Below are 24,461 nucleotides of genomic sequence, written 5' to 3'. Positions count from 1 at the left end.
TCTCCTATTCTATTTTCTTTCTCCTATTCTTTTTTTACATCCCTTGCTTCTGCTCCTGCCTTCAGCTGCTCTGCAGAATAGGCCGAACCCCCTCTTCTCCGTGACGGCCCCTCAATTCCTAACATTTCTTCCCTAACCGGGCCGTTCCGCAAGGGAAGTCAGAGGCCAGGCCCGCCAACAACAGAAGGAACGTGATTATCGGACCATTTCAGGGACATAAAGGCCCTGAATCGAGAAGCCAGACTTCCAGCAGCCTCTCGCTTCACACCAAGAACTGGACCATTCCCGATCCGAATTCTCCTTCGACACGGGTTGCGTTCTCACGATCCCCTCCCCCCAACCCACTTAAACCACGTTTCAGCGAGGCAGAGCAGCGCATGGGACGGGACTGGACCCCGCGCCACGTGCAGCCCCACTTCCTCCACCTCGCCGCTTCCGCCCAGCGGAGCGCACCTATCACAGAGCCTCGCCTCGCCCGTTCCGCCTCCCCATTGGCTGCATTTCCTCCACCCGCCTCCTAGAGAGGCGCGGCTTCTGATAGGATGAGGCGGGGACGGCCGGTCATTGGCTCGCTCGGGAGAGCTCGAACGGCGGCCGTCTATCCTGCCCAGCGGGCGGGGCGTAAGGGCGCGCGGCCGCCGATTGGTCAGAGCCGACCCAGCGGGGGCGGGGCGAAGAGCGACGAGCTCCCTCAACCACCTCCTTTTCGGCTCAGGCGGAGACTCGAGCCAGGCGCTGGGAGCGTGAGGTGGGCTTATTTTTTTCGCCGCAGCTGAACATCCGGACAACTCCGCCGCCATTATGGTGAAGCTCGCTAAGGTGAGGACGCGCGGCCTAGCCTGCCGGGGATGATGGCGGCGGCCGCCTTTAAACAGCCAGGTTGCTGATGGTGTGCGTGTGTGTGTGTGTGAGGGGGGGGGAAGAAGGAGATGACAAGGGCGGGCCGCTCGGGCGGCCTCACGCGCTCGGCGGTTTCTAGGCCTCCCGCGCACCATCCCTAAAGAAAAGCAGCGGTGACGAGGGTCATTAGAAACGGTTTCAGCTTCTTCTCCCCTCCCCCCCCACACGCACACTCCTTTGCCTCGCGGTTGGAAGCGCTTCTCGGGCGCCCACACGCGCTCGGCGGTGGAACGTGCGGCGGTTTCTAGGCGCCCCCCCTCCCTCGCGCGCTGTTATTGGCAGCGCGCGCTTGTGTGTGTTGAGAGAGAGAGAGAGATAGGGCGAGCGCGCGCGCGCCTGCCTGCCTGCCTGCCGGAGGACAGTTTCTAGGCGCCCGGGCTGCCTCGCGCCGCTCGAACGTCGCTCCTTTTGCGCGCGCAGGAGGGAGGAGGAGGAGGAGGGAAGCGAAGGGGAAGGGGGAAAAAAAAGGACGCGCGAGTCTCCTTCCGCTCGCGCGCCCCTTCGACCACGTGACACCAACTCCTTCCGACCGGCGCGGAAGGAGCACGTGAAAGGGGAAGAGAAGAAGAAAAAGAAAAACCGCGCGTCGCTTCCTCGTGGAGCGGAGGCTGGGAAATCATCCACGTGGGGCCGACCTGCTCGGCCTAGGCCGCGGGCGCTTGGCCCGGCTATGGATAGGCCCCGGCTGGGCTTTGAGGCCCCGTTTTCCCCTTCCCCTCCGGGAATCGGCCACCTTTTAAGTAGCCCAGGCGGGAAGAAGCGGTGCGTCCCTGGGCGGCTGCCCACGAGGCCGAGAGAAGAAGCAGATTGGCCGGGCCCCAGCCTGGCTCCCAGGTTCTGCCGCCTCCTGGGGGGGGCACCGATGGTCTCCGGGTATAGGCCAGAACAATTAACCAGTGGAACAACCACCTGCCTCCAGAAGCGGTGAATGCTCCAACACTGGAGGTTTTTAAGAAGAGACTGGACAGCCATTTGCCTGAAATGGTATAAGGTTTCCTGCCTGAGCAGGGGGTTGGACTAGATGACCTCCAAGGTCCCTTCCAACTTTATTATTATTATCCTCCGTTCAGTACAAACTGTGGAAGAGAGAAAGGGTTTTTTTTTCTTCCTTACCTCTGACCAGGAAGGCCTTTTCGGACGGTTGCGCAGAGCTGGGCAAAGCATGGGTTCTGCCACATAAGAGGGTGACCTAATAGCCGAGGGGGAAGGGACCTTGGGAGGTCATCTAGCCCAACCCCCTGCTCAAAGCAGGAGAACCCTGTGTCATTTCAGACAAGCGACTGTCCACTCTGTTCCCAAAAACCTCCAGCGATGGGAGCACCCACAGCATCTGGTGGCAAGTTGTTCCACTGGTTAATTGTTCTAGCTGTCAGGAAATGTCTCCTTGCTTCTCTCCTTCGTTGCTTCTTTTCCTGCCTTCTGGTGCTTTGGAGAACAGCTTGACGCCTGAGATACAGGAAGGCTGATAAGTCCCCCACGTTCCTCCTTTTCATTAAACTAGACATACCCAATTCCTGCAACTGATTTTTTAGCCCCCCTGCTCTTCTATGACCTCTAGTTCACCCACCCCCGCTCAAACAGAAAATTCTGTACCATCTCAGATGAATGTCCAATCTCTTACTAAAAACCCAATGTTGGAGCACCTGCAAGACTGCTCCTCAAGGAGGCTATTCCTTAACCAGCCTCCGTATCACATAAACACAATTTGCTCAATGGAAGATACCTCATCTATCTTTGCAAGAGTTCAACTCAGTTGAGAAATTCTTTCATTATATTGGCATGCGTGCCAATCCACCATGCTATCCAAATCTGGGACCCCTGAGGGCTTCACCATGCTTAGATAACAAAATGAGAGACACAGAACCCAATTTATTTAAATATAAATGAACTGCAAACCAGTTGAAAGCTGTGCTGACCTTGCGACAGCTAAGCAGATGGTTCAGATTATCTTCTTTAGATATGTGGAAGAGCAAAGCAAAGCAGCTGTGGAGTGCCAAATATTTGAATGTCCCTCTGTTGCCAATGTCCTGGAAGAGGATGATTGTTTCACTAGGAATTTTCTTCTCATAAGGTGCCTTTTTTTAAAAAAAAGCATGTCTTAAGAGATTGAAAACATAGGACTGGCCACTGGTGAAATTGCTCTTAGCAGGCTAACACCCAGCCGTTTGTCTCTAAAACTATGAAGCACTTAGTGTAATTTTAAAAGATCTTTGGTGCTTTAGATTTCAAGGATGAGGATGCCCAGCAACTAAAAACCTTGAAATATCCTTCCTGAAAAACCTCTCTGCTTTTGAAAAGTACTTCTCTGCTTTTGAAAAGTACCTAGTCACTGCAGAGTGAAATTTTGGTGGAAGACTGATTTGCGAACAAAACTTTTGCAGTTTCAAATACCAATAATGATGTGATTATTGGTAAGTATTTGAACACATACACAGTTAGTCCTTGCCTGCTGACGGCTTATTCAGCAATTGTTCAAACTTCACGAGAGCACTGAAAAAGAAGCTGTTGGCTCGCTTGGGAGGCGCTGAGTCAAGAGGAATTGTCTTGGACTACATATAAAATATATATACTTGATGTATATAAAAGATGCAGTGTTAAAAGTTTGCAATTTGGTGGGGCTGCATGTGGGCCCTCGCACTGGACCCCACCTGTTCTAGATGGTGAGGAAAAGGAAGACCTTGCGTATTTTTTTGTTTTGCAGAATGTTAAAAATCAGCCTAAACAAAAGAAAATGACTACCCTTCCCCCAAAGGAAATTGATGACAGCGATGAAGAAGATTCATCAGAAGAAGAGGAGAGCAGTGAGGAGGAGGAGGAGGTGAGAACCATTGCGGCTTGGTGAGGAGCAGAGATCCCAGTTCTAGTCCAGCTTCACTTATGGAAGTTAATTGGGAGGCTTGCCGTCTCTCCCAGTTCAACCTTCTGAAACCAGAGGGGTTGTTGGGGGCACAAAGAATTAAGATGGGAGTGCTCAGCTTTGAGCTTCCAGATCAAGGGTCTTCAAACTTGGCCCTTTTATGACTGGTGGACTTCAGCTCCCAGAATTCCTCAGCCAGCGTGCACGCTGGCTGAGGAATTCTGGGAAGTCCACCAGTCATAAAAGGGCCAAGTTTGAAGACCCCTGCTCCAGATGATCCTCGCCTGAGACTCATTTCATGTTACATTATACCACAGTTGCAATTGGAAGTGAAAGCTTCCCCACCGCAACCCCCCCATTTCATTGTGCCTTACCCCACCCTACGTGAACACGAACACATGTTGAACCCCACTTGCACAGAATCTGACAAAAATCAACCCACCACCACAACAGGGATTGGAAATCTGGTCATCCATCAAGGCACCCCATATGGCCCGAAATAATTTGCCTTTCTTTTTTCTCGGGGTGTTTTTTTTGGGGGGGGGAGGGGGCCGAGCCTGTTCATTTGAAAATGCACAAAAATGCTGTAACTGCCCCACCTTCCAAATGTCACGTGACCACACACTGTCACAAACAAACACTTGGGCTGAGCTATCACAAGGAACACTAAAGCAGAATTGCCCAATGCGGTCACTGGATGGCAGGGGTTCAGCCTGGCCATTTATGGTGGGGGGTTTTTTGGGGGGGGGACTTTTAGTAGCCATAAAGTCCCCATTCTGTGGCCATTGTAACTTCAAGCAGTTGTAAAATAATGTTTTTTTTTCACAAGTCAGTCAAGCATTTCCGTTAAAGGAGAATATTCCGTTTGAGAGCCCTTGGTGCTCTCTGAGCTTGGTTGTTTTCTTGCAGACGTTTTGTTACCCAAACTATGCGCCATTAGTGCTCAGACAGCACCGAGCACCCCTCATTTCAACCCTGAGCTATAAATATCCTCCTTTATTCAGTTTTTATGCACGGCAGCTGTTCCCCATATGAAATGACGGCCGTAAAGCGCTCTTTCCCTGCTCGCGTCATGCTTTTCAGCCTGAAACAGTTACTGAAAGTCTTCCCTTAGTGCGTTTTGTGCTTTATACTCCTTGTGTTGGGGGCTGCCAGGGTAGCTTTGCCTGTCGTAACGCGTTTCTCTTGCAGATGCCGGCTCCTAAGAAAGCGGCCGTCCCTGCAAAAGCGGCTGTTCCCAACAAAAAGGCAGCAATTCCTGCCAAAAAGGCAGTAGCTGCTCCGGCTAAGAAAGCAGCTGCAGCGCCTGCAAAAAAGGCCCCCGTCCCTGCCAAAGGAGCTAAAAACGGGAAGAATGCAAAGAAGGAAGAAAGTGAGGAGGAAGAGGATGATGACGAAGAGGACGAGGATGAAGACGACGATAGCGAGGAAGGTGAATTGCGGGGGAGTATGTCTCGTAATTGTTTTCTGCCATATCCAGAGTCTCCTGGAGTTTGAGCAATCAATAAATTTAAATAAATAAATGATAACGTCACTATTCCTTATGCTTGGCAGCCTGAAACTGCGAGCTACATCTTCTGGAAAAGATCTTCCCCACGGTACAGGTAGTCTTCGACTTACGGCCACAGTTGAGCCCAAAGTGTCTGTTGTTAAGTGAGACATTGGTTGAAAGTGAGCCCCATTTTACGACCTTCCTTGCCACCGTTGTTCAGTGAACCCGGCTTCCCCAATGACTTGGTGTGTCAGAAGGTCACAAAAGGGGATCGCGTGACCTTGGGACACAGCAACGGTCGTAAGTATGAACCGTTGCCGGGCATCCGAATTTTGATCACATCTTGGGGGATGCTCCAAAGGTTGTAACTCTGAAAAATGGTCAGAAGTCGCATTTTTAGTGCCGTAACTTTGAACGGTCACTAAATGAACGGTTGTAAGTCGAGGACTTTCCTGTACTAATAATCTCAATAGGGGTCACTTTCTCTCCCCCCCCCTTACTCCCAACTCTTTTCAGGAGAGTCAGTTTATTAAATGTAAGCTTTATCAGTGGATTGATTAAGAACTGATCTAAGTAAACTGCTTGCCACAGATGAATCTGAGGAGGAGCCCGCTGTGCCCGTGAAAAAGCGGGGCATCCCGGCACCTCAGAAGAAGCCTGTAGCTCCCGCCATCCTGAAGCAGATGGACGAGGAGGAAGAGGAAGAAGAGGATAGCGAAGATGATGGTACGTCTCTGTTAAAGGAAGCGCAACTTCCTGAGTCTTGGGAGTGCCAGCTAGAAAAAGCACAGCGGATTCCCGCAAGTTAAACTTAAGAAATTAAAAAGGGGTTATCATGAGGAGGAAAGTAAAACATATCAGCACAGATGATGAATTTCGGGACTTAATACTGATCTGGTGATGTCTCTGTTATGGTCTGATGTGTTGATCCCATTCCTAAATCAAATTACAAAAGAGTAGATAGATGGAAAGAAAGAAAGGATATAGATAGACGGGCAGACAGAGATAGAGCAAGATAGAGCATGATAGAAACAGAGAGATAGGTGAGTGGATAGAGATAGGTAGAGAGGGGGCATAGAGGCAGATAGGTGATAGATGCAGTAGCTAGAGATAGGTAGATATAGATTAATAGGTAGAGATAGAGCAAGATAGACACAGACAGATGGATAGAGAGGTGAGTGGATAGAGATATAGATAGAGCAAGATAGACACAGACGAATAGAGAGATAGAGATAGGTGAGTGGATAGATATAGATAGAGCAAGATAGACGGATAGAGAGGAGATAGGTGAGTGGATAGAGATAGATAGAGCAAGGTAGACGGATAGAGAGATAAGAGATAGGTGAGTGGATAGAGATAGATAAAGCAAGATAGACACTCGGATAGAGAGAGGTGAGTGGATAGAGATATAGATAGTGCAAGATAGACGGATAGAGAGAGAGAGGTGAGTGGATAGAGATAGATAAAGCAAGATAGACGGATAGAGAGATAGGTGAGTGGATAGAGATATAGATAGAGCAAGATAGACAGACGAATAGAGAGATAGAGATAGGTGAGTGGATAGAGATAGATAAAACAAGATAGACACAGACGGATAGAGGTGAGTGGATAGAGATAGATAGAGCAAGATAGACGGATAGAGAGATAGAGATAGGTGAGTGGATAGATAGAGCAAAATAGATGGATAGAGAGACAGGTGAGTGGATAGAGATATAGAGCAAGATAGACACATGGATAGAGAGATAGAGATAGGTGAGTGGATAGAGATAGATAAAACAAGATAGACACAGACGGATAGAGGTGAGTGGATAGAGATAGAGATAGAGCAAGATAGACACATGGATAGAGAGATAGAGATAGGTGAGTGGATAGATAGAGCAAAATAGATGGATAGAGAGACAGGTGAGTCGATAGAGATATAGATAGAGCAAGATAGACACATGGATAGAGAGATAGAGATAGGTGAGTGGATAGAGATAGAGCAAGATAGACAGACGGATAGAGAGATAGAGATAGGTGAGTGGATAGATAGAGAAAGATAGACGGATAGAGAGAGATAGGTGAGTGGATAGAGATATAGATAGAGCAAGATAGACATAGACGGATAGAGAGAGACATAGGTGAGATACAGATAGATAAGAGGTAGATAGAGCAAGACAGATAGACACAGACAATAGAGATAGAGATAAGATTAGATAACCTTTATTGTCTTTTTTCCCCTGTGGGCACAACGGCACCCATTAAGAATGAAATTTAGTCGTTTGCTCTCAAAAGTATACACCTACATAACAGACATTTAAACATACACAACATATGTAGAGACCTACACCCTTACCTATAAGGAAGAATAGCTTACTTACTAAGAGTAGCTCTTAAAACAGCATTTTTCTTTTTCAACTGGGAGGGAATTTTAGAACGCCAGCAGACAGATAAGTCTTTTGACTCCCCACAGTTACGGCGGTTGCCCTGTTGTCCCCAGGGTCACGTGATCGCCTTTTGCGACCTCAGCCAATGGGGAAGCCAGATTTGCTTAACGGCTGTGGCAGAAAAGGTGGCAAAATGGGACAAAACTCCCTTGACACTTCCCTCATTTTGGGCTCAGCTGTGCCCATAAGTCGACGACTGCCTGCGCACTGTTCTGCTTGTCTCATTGGCATCGATCAGAACCAGCCAGAGCGTTTTCAGCAGGGGAGGTGACGGGTTACATCAGGCAGAAGATGCCGGGGGAGGGATTGAAAGGAGGGGGTGGTGTTTTTTTGAGGGTTTGTCTCAGGTGGGTGGGTGGGGAGTTGCTCAGCCCCCCGGCCCTTTTCTCACGGCTTCCTAATAGAGTCGGAGGACGAGCCCATGGAAGTCACCCCGGTGAAAGGAAAGAAGGCAGCGCCAGCGAAGGCAGCCCCAGCGAAGGAGGAGTCTGAGGAAGAAGAGGAAGACTCCGAAGAAGAAGAGGACGAGGAAGGGGATGAGGAGGACGAGGAGGAGGACGACGACGATGAGGAAGAGGAGGAGGAGGAAGGTGAGTTAGCCTGTCCCATGGGTATGAGCCTGGTCTCTCTTTTTTCGTCCTGGGTTCCAAAGCTGGGAAATGATGATTTCTCGCTGAACTGATGTGATCCAAAATCACAGATGAGCAAAAACCTTAAGATAGTCAAGTCCTGATCCAGCACTACTTTCGGGCCCTCTGCCTCGCCGACTTTTTTTCCCTGTGTGTCCGTGGGTTGTCGTCATTAACACGTTTGCCCTTTTACTCCCCAGAAGGTCTGCAAGGTACGCCTGGAAAACGAAAGAAGGAATTGGCCAAGCAAAAGGGCATCCCAGATGCCAAGAAGAAGAAAACAGAAGGTAAATGCCCCTGTGTAAGACCCACAGCGGACTTGCTAATAATGACCCCTCTCTCTCTCACACACACACTCACACTCTCACTCACCATGTCCCTTGACTTGGCTTCAAATATTTCAGTCCTCCCAATTTTTGACCTCCCTGAAAATCTCAAGCATACGTGGTAAGATATCCTAGGTTTAGGGACAGCCCATAGCAAGAGCCGTGGTTAGAGTGTGCAGCGTTGCACGCTAATTCTGCTGACTGCCAGGAGTTCGATCCTCACCAGCTCAAGATGGACTCAGCCTTCCCTCCTGCCGAGGTCGGTAAAATGAGGACCCGGGTTGTTGGACTCAAGAGGCTGACTCAAGGGTCCCCCAACCTATGGGCTGCGGAAATGGCTGGCTGATGCACACACGCCTGTGCTCGCACTCCCCCCCCCCCCCCCGGCCACTCAGCCCCATCCGCACATGCACGTGGGCACGAAAGGGGCGGCTGGCGGGTATGCAGGTACGGGGCTGCTAGTGCTGCGCCAGTGCATGTGACACCGTTTGCATGGGAGGACCAATTTGAAAGCTGCGCACTCTACCACCAGGCTGCGAGCCCAGACCTCTGGCTTAGAGAGTGCTGTAAAAGCACTATGAGGCAATATAGAGTGCTATTTTCCTTCCTCCCTTCCATGGTGGGACAGCGGTTATAATGCAGTATTGCAGGCTGAGTCTGCCCACTGCTAACTCACTGCTGGGAGTTCCATCCTGACCGGCTCAAGGTTGGCTCAGCCTTCCGAAGCCAGTAAAATAAGGACCCAAATTATTCGGGGGGGGGAATAATCCACTTAGAGTGGGCTGTGAAGCGGTATATAAGTGTGCTATTGCTATTTAGGCTTGTATATATACTGCCCCCTGGGGGACGCGGTGGCTCAGTGGGTTAGGACGCTGAGCTTGTCGATCAAATGGAGGGGATTGTACAAAAGTGTGTGTGTGTACACATACACACAAACACACATACATATACGTCTGCATACATATATACACATGCACACACATACACACATGGGATGCGGTGGCTCAGTGGGTTAGGACGCTGAGCTTGTCGATCAAATGGTCGGCAGTTTGGCGGGTCGAATCCCGAGTGCCGCGTAGCAGAGTGAGCGCCTGTTACTTGTCCCAGCTTCTGCCAACCTAGCAGTTCGAAAGCACGTAAAAATGCAAGTAGAAAAATGGGGACCACTAAGGTGGGAAGGTAACAGCGTTCCGTGCGCCTTTGGATCTAGTCATGCCGGCCACACGACCACGGAGATGTCCTCGGACAAGCGCTGGCTCTTTGGCTTTGAAACGGAGATGAGCCCCTAGAGTTGGAAACGACTAGCACGCATGTGCGGGGGAACCTTTACCTTTATACTGCCCCCTAGCACTTTCTGGGCCGTTTACAGTGGAAAAGCATTTTTGCTTATTGTCCCCAACAATCTTGGTCCTCGTTTTACCTACCTCAGAAGGCTTGAATCAACCTGGAGCCCCGTCACGATCGAACTCCAGGCTGTGGGCAGAGTTTGCCCACAACGCCGCATTCTAACCACTGCGCCGCCAGGGCCCCTATAAGGACAGGAGGTTGAAGGACAGCCCCAGTCATTAACTTGCTTGTCTGCCCCCAGTACATGAATTATTGTCTCTTAGAGGATAACGCAGACAGTCCTTGACTTATTAAAGTTCATTTAGTGACCAAAGTTACAACGGCATTGGAAAAAGGGACTTTTGACCGTTTTTCACACTGAAACCGCCGGCAGCATCCCTGTGGTCACGTGATTTGCATTTGAGTGCTTGACAACTGACTCACCTTTACGACCGGCGCAGTGTCCCCCAGGGTCGCGTGATTCCCCTTTCTGCGACCTCCCTGCAAGCAGAGTCAAGGGGGAAGCCAGGTCCACTTAACTCTTACTGACTTCACCCCAGTGGTTCATTTAACTGGCAAGAATCGTAAAGCGAAATGGGACAAAACTCAAATCGACAAACTTCTCAGTAACGTCAATTCTAAGCTCCGTTTTGGTCGTAAGTCGGGGACTACCTGTAGTTCAGCCTTGCTGTCCTGGTCCTCCCAGAAGTTGCAGATTGAATGTATTAAATCGGGGGGGGGGGGTTTGAAGACCCTTGTGTTAAATAGGTCAAAATAGCCAGGAACTGAGGATTCTTTTTTAATTTCTGAGCTGTAGTATCTTTTCCACCAGGGCCTCCTAATAGCAATCTTTCCCGGGGACAATTTACCCAATGTCTTAACCTCCCCTTTCCAGAGCCTGCCTTCTCTCTCTTCATGAGTAATCTCAACGCGAGCAAGAACTTCGAAGAACTGAAAGCTGCCATCAGAGATTTCTTTGGCAAAAAGGATCTTCAGGTCCAAGAAGTCAGAATTGGCAATTCAAAGTAAGAACCTCATTGAGTCGGAAGTCCCAACTTCCATGCGAGGAACGGCTGCGGGATTTGGGCTTTGGCCAGTCTAAAGCAAAGGAGAAGAAATAGGGGAGACGCGATAGCAGTTATTGCAGTATTTAAGGGGCTGCCCCAAAGAAGGGGGGGCGGGTCACGTTCACCAAAGCACCGGAGGGAAGGGGCGAGAAACAGTGGTTGGAAAACTGATCAAAGAGAGAAGCAACCTGGAATTGAGGAACTTCCTAACCTAAATCAACCAGTGGAACAGCCTGCCACCAGAAATCGTGGGCGCTCCATCACTGGGGGTTTTTAAGAAGAGACTAGAGGTTTGACCTGTCTGAGATGGTATAGGTTCTCCTATTTGAACGGGGGCGGGGCTGGACTAGAAGACCTCCAAGGTCCCTTCCAGCTCTTATTCTTTCCCCAAAAGTAAGACCTACCTCGAAAATAAGCCGTAGCTTGATTTTGGGGGGGTGGGCCTAATGTGCACCCTACCCCTAAAAATCAAGCTAGTGGGCCACACACTTAGTACCCAGGCCTGCCATGAATCGCTGCCTCGCCGGCCCACTTCTGCACCCGCTCGCACACATTGCCCCCAGCCTCCATTTCACCATCAGAGGCATTGAACAAATGAATGGGCCGATCAGAGAGCCACCTCTTAGGACTAGCTCTCTAACCCTTGTGTACAAGAGGCAACAAAAGCCGATTAAAGCTCCTAATGTAAACTTTTGTCCTAATCTGCGTGTGCCCCTTCCTTTCTCTTGAATCTTGCCAGTGCTCAGATTCAAGATTATTGTTTTAAATGCTATGAGCTTCTGTTAATAATAGCCCTTTGAAGGCTTCCTGATCAGTATGAATACGCAAGTATTCAACACTCCCCCCCCCCCAAAAAAAAAAAGTTCTGTGCTTGATCGCTTGCCTTGGTTTGTATAGTTAATTTGGGAATATTCTTGCTGCCTTTTGGAAGGCAAAAACAATTCCAGCTGATCAACTTGCTTAGGTCATGGTTGTGTTCTGCACAGTCTCTTGTGCCCCTTTGTAGAGGGTGGAATGCATTTAGAAGCGTATGGTCTGCTATGTGTATATACTCTTGTGGACTGTGGGTGCATATCGTGGCCTGGTGACTGTCCGGTTAGGCCAGAGGTAGGCAACATTGGCTCTTTTATGACTGGTGGACTTCAACTCCCAGAATTCCTGAGCCAGCTGTGCTGAGGGGAAAGGGAGAGGTTTCCAAGCTGAGCCATGCTGGCTCAGGAATTCTGGGAGTTGAAGTCCACAAGTCTTAAAGTTGCCAAGTTTGAAGACCCTTGATCAAGATCAGGGGTAGGCAACCTTGACTCTTTTATGACTGGTGGACTTCGACTCCCAGAATTCCTGAGCCAGGCTGGCTGGCTGAGGAATTCTGGGAGTCGAAGCCTACCAGTCATAAAAGAGCCAAGGTTGCCTACCCCTGGGTTAGCCTTTCAATTAATAAAACGTCACAAATGACAAGGGTGATACAACCAAAGGGAAGGGGTGAGCCCTCTCCGTCGGGAGTCTGCGGCTGCCTTGATTTGCTTGAAATTGGACGGCAGTTGGCCTTGAGAAAGCATCCATTTGTGTGCTTCATTCTTGTTTTTCCAAGACTGAAAATTCTTCCTCTTGTCAATGCTGCAGGAAGTTTGGCTATGTGGATTTCTCCACCGAAGCCGAGCTGGATAAAGCACTCAAATTAAATGGGAAAAAATTGATGGGCTTGGAAACGAAGCTAGAAAAGGCAAAGAGCAAAGAGAGCCTTTGGGAGAATAAAAAAGGTGAGTAACGGCAAGAATTCACATATTTTGTTTGACAGCACTTTAATACACAACACACGCGTGCATTAATTAAGGCATCAGGCGAGAAACTCGGAAAACCTGAGTTCTAGTCCTGACTTGGGCAGGAACCCAGCTGAATGACCCTTAAGCCAAATCAGATTTTAGGAAGGAGGAGGCAAGGGCAACTCAAGGGGTGCATGTACAACAGAGACACACGTAAGATTAGTTAAGTATGAAATACTCCACCAAAGCTTTTCATGAAAGCAGTTCCTTTCCTTGTGTATCAGGTTAGAGTTGAAATTCAGCTCTAAAAAAGAACAGAAGAAAATGTATTCACCAGGCTGGAAAATTTTTTATCTTTCCAGCCCAGTGATGCCTATTCTGATAGCTTTCTTCTGAGCCTCGAACAACCCAGGCAGAGACAACAGGGATTATCCACGGGTGTTTCAGCTGAAGTTCTGTATTTAATTTATTTTGTTGCGGCTGAGTTTTTCTTTTAATAAGTTGCTCGCCAATGCTGCAAACATTGACATGTTTTTTGCACTGACAATATAAGAGGCGGCCTTTTGTTTAAACTGCTTCACTTTGAATCCTGAAGGGAGGGAATTTTCCAATGACTATTTTGAGAAGATTAGAAAAGCCGGCGTACAGGATGGGAGGAGAGACCTCATATGTAAAACTAAATTGGATAATGTGATTTATGACGTGTAGATAAGGGCGGGGATTGTGTGTGTGTTACGATGGGTTTATTTCAGAGTCTCCCATCCCTCCATGAGTGCCGATGTTTCGTTTCAATACTAAGACTTATTAGATAAATAATATGCCTGCAACTTGTTTGAATTGTCTCATTCATCGGAACCATGACATTGCGCTTTTGATGAACTGGCTGGCCAGCCGTGTGAACGAAAATGGCAAAAGGAAATAGCATAAGATTGTGATGCCTGGTTTTTCTCTTAGAGAGAGAAGCGAGGACCATTTTTGTGAAGAACCTCGCTTACAGTGTCACCCAGGATGAACTGCATGCCGTATTTGACGAGGCCGTCGAGGTCAGGCTGGTGTCCAAGGATGGGAATAGTAAAGGGTACGTTATTTCTCAGAAGACCCAACGTATTTTCATTTCTTGGTGATTAGGTTTGTGCTGCTTTCCTTTTTAAATATTTTAAAGGCATTCTGTCATTGTAACCACATCCATTTCATGTTTTAAAAATCTCCATGTAAATTTCATTATTTTTGGAGCTCCTAGGTCCGTCCTACTAAATAACTGCCAAAACAAGCTAGAAGAGAAAACGGTGCCACCGGGCTAATTAATTAATGATGAAATTGTACCAAAATGAACATTTAATGTATTTATTTAGCGTGTGGCATAGAGCATATAAATAACAGTAATAAAATTATACAGAACGAACACTTAATAATATGATACTGGTATGATAGAAATACGTAGTCAGTTTTGTATGGTTTAGGAAATTCAAGTTACATTTTAAAATACATGGATTCATAAGAATAGAACAAGTGTTCTATATATTAATATCCAGGCCAAAATGACCCCCCCCCCAAAAAAAAAAACCAGGGAAATCCTAAAAATCAGACTACAGATTGAATTAGCTTAATATGCCAAATCTGAAGGGACGGCATGATTGACGGCTTCTCTGGGAAGCTACCTAGAAATACAGGTCATCCTCGACTTACAACAGTTCATTTAGTCACCGTTCAAAGTTAACGGTGACACTGGGGAAAATGACCTAGCGCTGTTTTTTCCCACTGACCACCTTTCTAAGCATCCCCACGATCACATGACAGGAATTCAGACACTTGGCAACTGACCGGTATTTATGAAGGTTGCATTGTTCCCGGGGGGGGGGGGGCCTCAGGTGATTCCCTTTTGCAACCTCCTGACAAGCAAAAGGGGGAAAACATGCACTTAACAACCGGGTTACTAGCTTATCAACTGCAGTGATTCACTTAACAAGTGTGGCAAGAAAGGTCACAAAATGGGGCAAAGCTCCCTTAACAATTGTCTCACCAGCAGAAATGTTGGGGCGATTTGTGATCATAAGTCAAGGACTATCTGTATTTCCCTGTTACATCCAAAGATAGTTTCAGCAGGAGGGGATTGTACAAAAGTGTGTGTGTGTACACATACACACAAACACAACACGCATACATACATATACATACGTATATAAATACATACACACACACAAACATATACACATGCAGACACATATATACATGGGACGCGGTGGCTCAGTGGGTTAGGACGCTGAGCCTGTCGATCAGAAGGTCGGCAGTTTGGCCGGTCGAATCCCGAGTGCCACGTAGCAGAGTGAGCGCCTGTTACTCGTCCCAGCTTCTGCCAACCTAGCAGTTCAAAAGCACGTAAAAATGCAAGTAGAAAAACAGGGACCACTACGGTGGGAAGGTAACAGCGTTCCGTGCGCCTTTGGCGTCTAGTTATGCCGGCCACATGACCACGGAGACGTCCTCGGACAAGCGCTGGCTCTTTGGCTTTGAAACGGAGATGAGCACCGGCCCCTAGAGTCGGAAACGACTAGCACGCGTGTGCGGGGGAACCTTTACCTTATACACACACACACACACACACACACACACATATATAAGTGTATATATATATATACACGTACATATACATACACACATACACACATGCAGAGGCGACTTAAAGGAGTCACCTTTCGATGAGGTGGGTGGCAAATAAGTTTCATAAACAAAATGCCGTACATGAAGCTTTAAGACACGTGGATTTCAACTCCCAGAATTCCCCAGCTAGCTAAGGTCATGAAAGGGCGCAAAACTCCCCTTAACAAAGGTCTCACTTAGCCACAGAAACATCGGCCTTACATTGCAGCTGTCATTCGAGGACTGCCAGCACGGGCAGCTAAGCAGCTTGTTAAAACGCGGCTTTCCCAAGCAAGCCTGGGATAAAAGCTGTGACGCTTGCATTCCAGGATCGCCTACATCGAATTTAAAAGCGAGGCCGATGCCGAGAAAGCCCTGGAGAAGCAGGGGACAGAGATCGACGGCCGTCCCATCGTGCTCGACTACGTGGGTGAGAAGAGCCAGCAGGAGGGCAGGAAACCTGGCAAGGGAACCCCATCAGGTAAGAAGTCCCAGGTGAATCCGCTCGGGGTGACGAAAGCTGCCTCTGCTGCAGAGAGAGGCCTCCCAAAATTAACCAGGCAAGGGAAGACTACAGATTCACTCGTACAGCCGTTCAGTTTCAACCGTGATGGAATAAAGTAGAAGCTGGAAGGGACCTTGGAGGTCTTCTAGTCCAGCCCACTGCCTCAAGCAGGAAGAACCTATACCATCTCGAGTCAAGTGATTGTCCAGTCTCTTCTTTAAAAACTCCAGGGACGGAGCACCCACGATTTCTGGTGGCAAACGATTCCACTGGTTAAAATTGTCCTCACTGTCGGGGACGTTTCTCCTTAATTCCAGGTTGCCTTTAGACCTTTGCAGGTCTGTAATGCTCAAAGTAAGATCAAAATGAGCGGTTAAACTGCGGTGTTGCAGGCAAATCCTGCCCATAGCCTGGAGTTGTGATCCTGACTGACTCAAGGTTGACTCAGCTTTCCATCCATCCAATCAATCAGAACAGAGCTGGAAGGGACCTTGGTCTTCTAGTCCAACTCCCCGCTCAAACAGGAGACCTTACACAATTTGAGACAAGGCTCTTAAGAACCTCCAGTACTGGAGTACCCACAACTTCCAGAGGCAAGCTGTTCCACTGGTTAATCGTCCTCACTGTCAGGAAGCTTCTCCTTAATTCCAGGTTGCTTCTCTCCTCGAGTAGTTTCCTTCTGTGGCTTCTTATCCTGCCTTCTGATGATGCTTTGAAGAATAGCTTGACACCCACCCACCCTCTTCTTTGTGGAAGCCCCTCAAATACTGGAAGGCTGCTATCTTGTCACCCCCCTGGTCCTTCTTTTCTTTAGACTAGCCAAATCCAAATCCTGCAGCCGTTCTTTGTATGTTTTTGTCTCCAGGCCTTTAATCATCTGAGTTGCTCTTTCTCCCCCCCCCCCCCTCCAAAGTCTCAACATATTTTTTCTGATGTGACCAAAACTGGCTGCGGTATTCCAGGTGTGGTCTTAATGGAAGTTTTAGAAAGCGGTCCTAGTACTTCACATGATTTTGATTCTGTGCCTCTGTTTATAAAACCAAGGATCGTATTAGCTTTTTTTGGCTGTTGCCGTCCACGGCTGGCTCATGTTTAAGTGACCTTCCACATGGTTGGTAAAATGAGGACCCAGATGGTTTGGGGGCAATATGCAAAAAAAAAAATGGTTCTTCATTTTTAATTGCCCAGAGAGTGCTGTAATGCACTAGTAAGCCTAAGTACTATTGTTATTGCTAAAAGCACAGTTGCAGTTTCATTCAGCAACCACTTTGCTTAACAACCAAGTTGCCACTCCAGCTGCTTGAATGAGGATTACCTGTATTCTTGGAACGCAATTACTCAAGTGAAGTGTGGGTTTTTGCACAGGGGGCGAATCGAAGACCCTGGTGGTGAACAACCTCTCCTACGATGCGACCGAAGAAAGCCTTCAAGAGGTCTTTGAGAAAGCCTCCGCCATCAGGATCCCCCAGAACAACCAGGGAAGACCCAAAGGGTAAGGAGCCAAGGCAAGGCCCCAAGAGGGGGAGAGGCTTGCCGCAGCTCGCATTCACGTCGTGAAGTTCCTCTAGTTCACTTTGTTCCTCCCTTTGGTCAGGTATGCCTTTGTCGACTTCGCCACAGCTGAGGACGCAAAGGAAGCCATGAACTCTTGCAACAACACCGAGATCGAAGGGCGCACGATCCGATTAGAATTCAGCAACTCGGGGGGGCAGAACAGAAATGCGAACGCTAAAGGCGGCTTTAGTCGTAAGTAGAGCTTGGCTACCTACCTGGAGCATTAACCTGGGCCCTTATAACCAGCCTCCACTCTGCTCTCCGTGTTCTTGGATCATCAAGAGGGGGAGACAGCCACTCCTCCCTGTGACTGTGAAGGTAGACAGCTCTCCCAGGCACCATTGTCCCAAACTCTTCTGTTCCAGCCTACGACCGGCCCTGTTTGAATGTCAAGGACAACCCCTTTTTTCTTCTTATAGTCAACAGGCTGGAAAAACGCAACCAAATTTATTTACAAAGAAATCAAAAGTTCAAGCAAGAGTTAAACCAAAGTTCAAACAAGAGTTAAACAGGAATAACAGACCAGGACTCTAGCAGAAGATCTTCAAACGGTTGCCTTCAGCAACCAGCAACTCCCCACACCTTCCCCTTTTATCAGCAGTCCCAAGGCGTGGCTTCTCATTGCCTCCTTCTCCTCTCACCGAGTTGCCTCATTGCCTTTCTCTGTTCTGCTCTGCTGGATTGTCTCCTGCTCCTAGCGTCCCTGAATAGATCCAGCTGTGAATCATCTACGTCCAATATCTCCAGCTGAGTCTGATGAGGAACATGGCGGGAGGGGGCCAGGCTGAGAGTCCTGCAGTGCATCAGAGCCTCCCTCTGACACCAAAGGCTCTCCAAACCCCTCCTCCTCAGAATCATCAGACTCAGCTGCTGGTACCACAGGCTGACACTGAATCACGACACAAAAATCCCTGTTGGGCAATCCCGCTTCCAACTCCTCCGAACTGGGCTCCGATGGGGCCATGACACAGGACTCCTTTGTCTTGCTTTGACCCTTGCTGATCCCCCCGGCTTTTTCTCTCACCTTCCAGAGCAAAGCAAAACCCTGTTTGTCAAGGGGCTGTCGGAGGAGACCACCGAAGAGACCCTGAGAGAGTCGTTTGAGAGCTGCATCGGTGCGAGGATAGTGACTGACCGGGACACCGGCTCCTCCAAAGGGTAGGTGCGGCAGGGGAGGCGCGCGGGCCAACCCTGAAATGCTCGGTTTGCTCCGCCGAAAGGGCCTTTTTAGCCTGGCTTTTGGCCAGAGACGGCGTTTCCTTCTCAAATGAGCTCCATCCCGCCGTGAATTGAGTGGCAGGCCATGGATTCGCACGAGAAGAAGAGCAGAAACCCACAGCTCTGACCCTGAGCGTCTCCAACCCCCTTTGGAAGAATTCACCGTCACGGCTGTGGGACAATTTTTGTGCACCCGGGCCTCTCGCCGAATTTGTAGCTCGCCAGGCAATTCAGACGCGGCCAGAGCCGAGCTTTTGGATCGCCTGTCTGCGGAGCTTTCAAAGGGTCGGCCGCTGCCTTTAATAACGGGAGAGGCTTAAGGGGTTGAGGGAGCGGCTCCCAGTTTGTCTCCGGCCTTCTGCAGAATGGGCAACTTGCAGGCCTCCCTCTCTTCCTCTCTCTCTCTCTCTGGCTTCCCAGGAGCCTGATTTTTCACAGAACTCTGCAGGGTGTGAATCTCCTGCAAAGGACGAGCTGTTCACTCGCCGCTCGGCAGCCAGGGAGGGAAGAGAAGGAAAGGGGACTTTCTTGGTTCGCTTCTGGATTCAGCTCCAGCTCAGGCTACCAGACCATTAGCTAGTTAATTTTGCAGCGGTAAAGAACTGTGTTTGGGGGGGGGGCAGTTTTGCTTTAGGTCAGCTGCCACCTTAATGCCTGCTTGTGCTTGGCTACTTCAAAAGAACTTGGAGGCATTGCTTACCTTAAAGAATCTTCAATTGAGAGGCATAACATTGGCAGTTGACAAGCCAAAATCCGAATTCCCCCCTCCCCTGAGCACATAGTGTCAAAGCACAATTCCCTCTTCCAATTAACAGTCGTAAATCAGATTCCCCCGTTAGTTTGAAATGCGGGCTCCCTCCAGTTCTCCAGCCCGCCAATTCTTATCATCTCTTATTTCAATCACCTTGGTTCTCACACTAGGTCCAGTATTGTTATGTCTAGCTAAACTCCCGTGCCCATTCCTCGTCTCCTTCCCCCTCCTCCCGAGTATCTAATTAAGTAAAACATAAGAAGGAAAATTGTTGCATCAATGATGGTGAACCTTTTAGAGACCGAGTGCCCAAACTGTAACCCGAAACCCACTTACGTATCATCGGGTGCCGGGTGGCCGTGGCTGCGGTGGTAACGGCAGAATGGGTGGGACTAAAAAGTTCAATCAAGCAATCAATTCCAACTTTGTGAGATCTTTTTTTTCCCCCCGCGAGAAGTTGAAATTGATTAATTGAACGGCGGCGGAGGCCTAAAGCGAAAAGGTTTTATAAAACCCAGCTGAAGGCCTAGGACTGGGCCGACGGTGCGTGTGCCCACAGAGAGGGCTCTGCGTGCCACCGGTGGCACACGTGCCATAGGTTCGCCACCACGGCCATAAGTTGTCCAAACAAAAACATCCGATATTAGCGGCGTTGACATCAGGACCGCCAAGAACTACAAGGATTGGGGGGACGGGCAAGGGGGAAAACGGAAGGGAATGCTGTGTCTCTTCAAGGCTCTGCTTCCAGGTCACCCGGCATACCAGCTGCATACCGTCCTGGACTGGGACCGGACATTGCATCCTGCCTGAACCTGACTTGTCCCATGGGGGGGTGTGTGGGAGGTAGCTAGGGGAGGGAAAATTGGAATCCGGGATTTCCGCGCTCGGTTCCCGCTGGGCACTCCTGCAAAATCCGCTTGACTTCTAACAAAGCTGAGCCTTACTCCCACAAAATGGGAGCCAAGCATCGACTCTTCTTAGAGGTTTTAAGTGGGGGCAGGTCGGGTGCTTTCTGGAGAGAATCTGTGCCGGGGGGGGGCAGTCCTACACTTATGACCGCAAAGCAGCCCCAAAGTTGAGTTTTTGCCCCGTTTGACGACTTCTCTCGCCACGTTTGGTGAAATGGAACTGCTGCAGTTCGTTACACGGTCGTTAAGGGAATCCGACTGTCCTCAGTGAGAAGCTCAGACGCCCACTTTTCCCAGGGCCCTCGTAACTTCAAAATGGTCGCTAAGCGAGGCATTGCAAATATTCGGGTCGATCTGTTGCCCTTCAGCGGAACGGCTGGTCCTGGCGCCCCTCCGCTCTGACTGTTTCATGCCTGTGACGGGTTTTTTTTTCTCTCTCTCTCTCAAGATTTGGCTTTGTGGACTTCAGCTCCCAAGAAGACGCCAAAGCAGCCAAGGAAGCCATGGAGGACGGAGAGATCGATGGGAACAGAGTGACCCTCGACTTTGCCAAGCCCAAGGGCGGGACCCCACGTGGGGGCAGCAGTGGAGGAGGAGGAGGCTTCGGCCGGGGCGGCAGAGGTGGAGGACGTGGGGGCAGAGGTGGCTTCGGGGGCCGAGGAGGCGGCCGCGGAGGCTTTGGAGGTGAGTATTCCTGGCTAGCGCCATTGAGCGACACGTCACCGCACGCAGGTAGCCCTCGACCTGCACAACCGTTCGCTGAGCGACGGAAAAAGATGACTTAGATCGGGGCCATTTGGTTGCCAGCTGTGATTCCTCGGTCTTAATTTATTTTATTTATTTTTTTGCCTCCAAAAGAGGCACCGGGTCTTATTTTTTTACAGGCTGTGTGTCTGTGTCCGTGTCCTTTCCACTCACCTCGCAGCGGCAGCCCCCTTTCTTCCGTGGCTGAAGGAGCAGCTTCATTCTGCAGCTGATCCCAATCCGTAGCTCGGTTCTTGGCTACACAGGCCTTCCGGAAAGGCCTCTGAGTGCGAAATGCGGGCCTTAGTTTGCAGAATGCAGCTGCTCCTTTCGGCGAGGCAAATCTCGATCCATGGGAGGCCTGGTTTGATTTTTTTTAGGCCTGCGCCTCGCCCCAAAACTAAGGCTTTATTTTTGGGTTAGGGCTTATATTAGGCCCACCCACCCCACCCCAAAATCAAGCTAAGGGCTTATTTTTTTGGGGGGGTAAATCTTAACTTTTGGGGAAACCCGGTATTTATGACAGTTGCAACACCCTGGGCCATTTGCGACGACCTTTCCAGCTGGCTTCTAAGTCAATGGGGGAAACTGTATTCAGTTTAATGACTGCTTGATTCACTTTAACAGTTGCGGCGATCCGTTTAACAACCGTGGCCAAAAAAAAACAAGCCAGCGGATATTAGGGCTGGAGAAAGAAAAAAAAACAATTGCAACCAGCCTGCCTTCCACTGCGGGCCTGAATACTGCATGGGTCAGAAAGAGGGCAGTGAAAATAGCTACAGACCCCTCCCCTCCTAGGCCAGGGGTAGGCAACCTTCTCGTGGACTTCAACTCCCAGCATGGCTGGCTCAGGAATTCTGGGAGTTGAAGTCCACCAGTCATCAAAGAGCCAAGGTTGCCTGCCCCTGGTCTAGGTATTAAATGTTTTCACTTCTCCCCTCTGGATGCCACTATAAGGCATCGCATGCCAAAGCAGATATATAGTGTTTTTTTTCCCCTGGGACATCACTCTGCTAAGCACCTAATTCCCACAGCACTTGTTTTATGTCTAAGGATATTTACCCACGGAGTAGGGCTGCGTTACTATTATCCTTCTCATCTTTCCTATTTACCTTCTCTCGGTGTCTTGCGATTATGTCACCTTTTGTTGTTTGTATGTACACTGAAAACTTCTGCACTGGGAACAAATTCCTTGTGTGTCTTAATCACATTTGGCCAATAAACCCATGTTCTGTTCCATTCCATTCTATTTGCTATTCTGTTCTATAATATTTCTGTTTTCTATTCTGTTCCATTCTATACGCAATTCCATTCTATAATATTCTGTTCTATTCTGTTCCATTCTATATGCAATTCCATAATATTTGTTCTGTTCCATTCTGTTTGCAATTCTATTCTTCCGTTTATATTTTATTCTACTCTTTCTGTTCTTTTCTATTTTTTTTTCCTATTTTCTACTCCATTCTTTCTGTTCTGTGACTACGTTCTAAATGGGTGCAGTTCACATAAGCCACCGTTTTGCTTAGCAGCAGAAATGTTGTTCCCCGTCGTCGTCCTAATCCGAGGGCCCGTCTCTCTGCGGCTTTGAAGGTTGTCAGGATTCACCCACAGTGTCCCTTCTTCCTTCCCTCTTCCAGGCCGAGGCGGTGGCGGTTTCAGGGGAGGCCGAGGCGGCGGCGGCGACCACAAACCGCAAGGAAAGAAGATCAAATTTGACGACTGAGCCGGCGTGCTTTCCTTTGCATCCGAAAGGGACTCTGGGGTTTTTGATTCTGTCACCTTGACATGACAGAGCCTTCGGAGGACATTCCAAGACACGTCGCAGTCCCCGAGGAGCTTCTTCGGAGGCTCCCTTCAAGCAAAGAAAAACAGCCAAGCGACCGCCCGGCCGCGCATAAGAACTTTTTTTTAAAACAAAACAAAAGCCACAAGAAATGTGGAAGTTGTGTCCATGTATTTCCCCGAATTTATAACGTTTTACCCATGTACAAAAATTTAACTTCCTTAACGCATTTCTGTAGGCTTTTTCTTCGTTTTTTTTTTTTGTTCCCGCCCCCCGCCCGCCCTCCCCCCTTGCTGTAAAAATGCAAAATGTTTTATCATTTGTGTCTCGGCAACCTGTCTAGGACAGATTAAAGGGCCTAAGTGGATTCTTGTGCGTTTCCAGTTCCTAATGTCGTGAAGCAGTTTTGAGTTGTGACGTGGGATGCCCTTGGCTTGCGTAATTTCAGCTCGGCGTCTCGGGCGGTTTGAAACAAACCAGCGCGGTGCAGTCACGTTAGACGTAAATTCAAATTTACTCAAGACGGACATTGGGCTCTAATAAAGGAGAATCATTGTAGCTCTGGGTTGAAAGGGGGGGGGTGTGTCCCTAGTTCTCTGTATGCTGGGTGGTTTTCTGGCAGACGTTTCATGACCCAACTAGGTTACATCACCCGTCTTGGAGGAGGAGGAAGACTATGGGGTCCTTGGTGCTCTCTTGAGTTTGGTTTTTTTCCTTGCAGATGTTTCATGACCCAACTAGGTTATATCATCAGTGCTAGAGGGGGGAGGAGGAGGAAGACTGTGGGGTCCTTGGTGCTCTGAGCTGGGTGGTTTTCTTGCAGATGTTTTATTGCCCAACTAAGTAATGTCATCGGTGCCAGCACTCTACAACTAATGATGTTTTGAAATAAATCAACCTTTATTGTCAAAAGTACAACGTGTGTACATTGAGATTAGCTGAGCCTTCTTCGTTTGGGTAACCAAAGGTCTGCAAGAAAACCACCATAAGTCACAGAGAGCACCGAGGACACCCCACTCCACCCCCCAGACGTTTATTCTTTCTAGTTTCACGTGACCATTAGAACGTGGGTCTTCAAAGGTGGCCCATTGATGACTTGTGGACTTCAACTGGCTGAGGAATTCTGGGAGTTGCAAGTCCACAAGTCATCAAAGGGCCACGTTTTGAAGACCCCCTGCCATAGACTTAACAGAAATTGGTAGAGCCTTGCAATGCCTCTGTCCTTTCGATTACAGATGGAGACGGTCCTCGAGTTAACGGTTCGTTTAGTCACAACGGCGAAGTCACAACCGCACCGGAAAAAAAAGGGACGGCCATTTTTTACCCTTAGAAAGCATCTAGGCTGTGAAAGAAACGAATGTCTGCTGTGCTTTCGTCTCTTTGATTTTTGTCTCCAGAGGTTAGTGCCTCCCAAGCGACTGGCTGGGATTCATGGGAGTTGTAGTTTGAGAGATTGATTCTGGGGTGGCGGGGAGGAGGATTTAGTGAAAAGGCAGCCTTGGTGTGGATGCCGCAGAGAGATGCTCCCCATTTGCCCACAAGGTGGCAGCAGAGCGCTGAGGAACGAAGGCCTGACTG

General features: G+C 49.0%; 1 protein-coding gene and 1 long non-coding RNA gene across 5 annotated transcripts; both read left to right on the top strand.

Moving 5' to 3' along the window:
• Positions 1 to 658: 658 nt before the first annotated feature.
• NCL (nucleolin) lies at positions 659 to 23,250 on the top strand. Of its 4 annotated transcripts, none has more exons than XM_083363948.1 (15): positions 659 to 819; positions 3,602 to 3,715; positions 4,949 to 5,189; positions 5,841 to 5,975; positions 8,080 to 8,265; positions 8,505 to 8,591; positions 10,852 to 10,981; positions 12,644 to 12,780; positions 13,738 to 13,861; positions 15,750 to 15,901; positions 17,291 to 17,417; positions 17,520 to 17,671; positions 18,511 to 18,637; positions 20,805 to 21,040; positions 22,738 to 23,250. In XM_083363948.1, the coding sequence occupies exons 1-15, from the start codon at positions 802 to 804 to the stop codon at positions 22,821 to 22,823; spliced, it is 2,052 nt and encodes a 683-aa protein (XP_083220074.1). In that variant the 5' UTR covers positions 659 to 801; the 3' UTR covers positions 22,824 to 23,250. The 4 variants fall into 4 exon arrangements, with proteins under 4 accessions (XP_083220074.1, XP_083220075.1, XP_083220073.1 ...); XM_083363949.1 differs by having other exon boundaries at positions 3,602 to 3,718; positions 8,508 to 8,591; XM_083363947.1 differs by having other exon boundaries at positions 3,602 to 3,718.
• On the top strand, positions 5,985 to 8,025 carry LOC310641210. Its single transcript, XR_014492683.1, has 3 exons — positions 5,985 to 6,485; positions 6,642 to 6,693; positions 7,310 to 8,025. It is a non-coding gene; the product is annotated as an uncharacterized lncRNA (long non-coding RNA).
• Positions 23,251 to 24,461: the final 1,211 nt, after the last annotated feature.

Source organism: Vipera ursinii, assembly GCF_947247035.1.
Source record: "Vipera ursinii genome assembly, chromosome: 5".
In the NCBI taxonomy this organism is placed as follows: Eukaryota; Metazoa; Chordata; class Lepidosauria; order Squamata; family Viperidae; genus Vipera; species Vipera ursinii.
Note: the sequence above shows the minus strand (reverse complement) of the source record. Positions and strands in the feature narration are given on the sequence as shown.

Bases quoted from the DNA above. Each gene is read 5' to 3' on its own strand.
- NCL (XM_083363947.1), top strand. The intron at 3,719-4,948 runs GTGAGAACCATT...TTTCTCTTGCAG, and splicing joins GCAGTGAGGAGGAGGAGGAG to ATGCCGGCTCCTAAGAAAGC. The intron at 18,638-20,804 runs GTAGGTGCGGCA...CTCTCTCTCAAG, and splicing joins GACACCGGCTCCTCCAAAGG to ATTTGGCTTTGTGGACTTCA.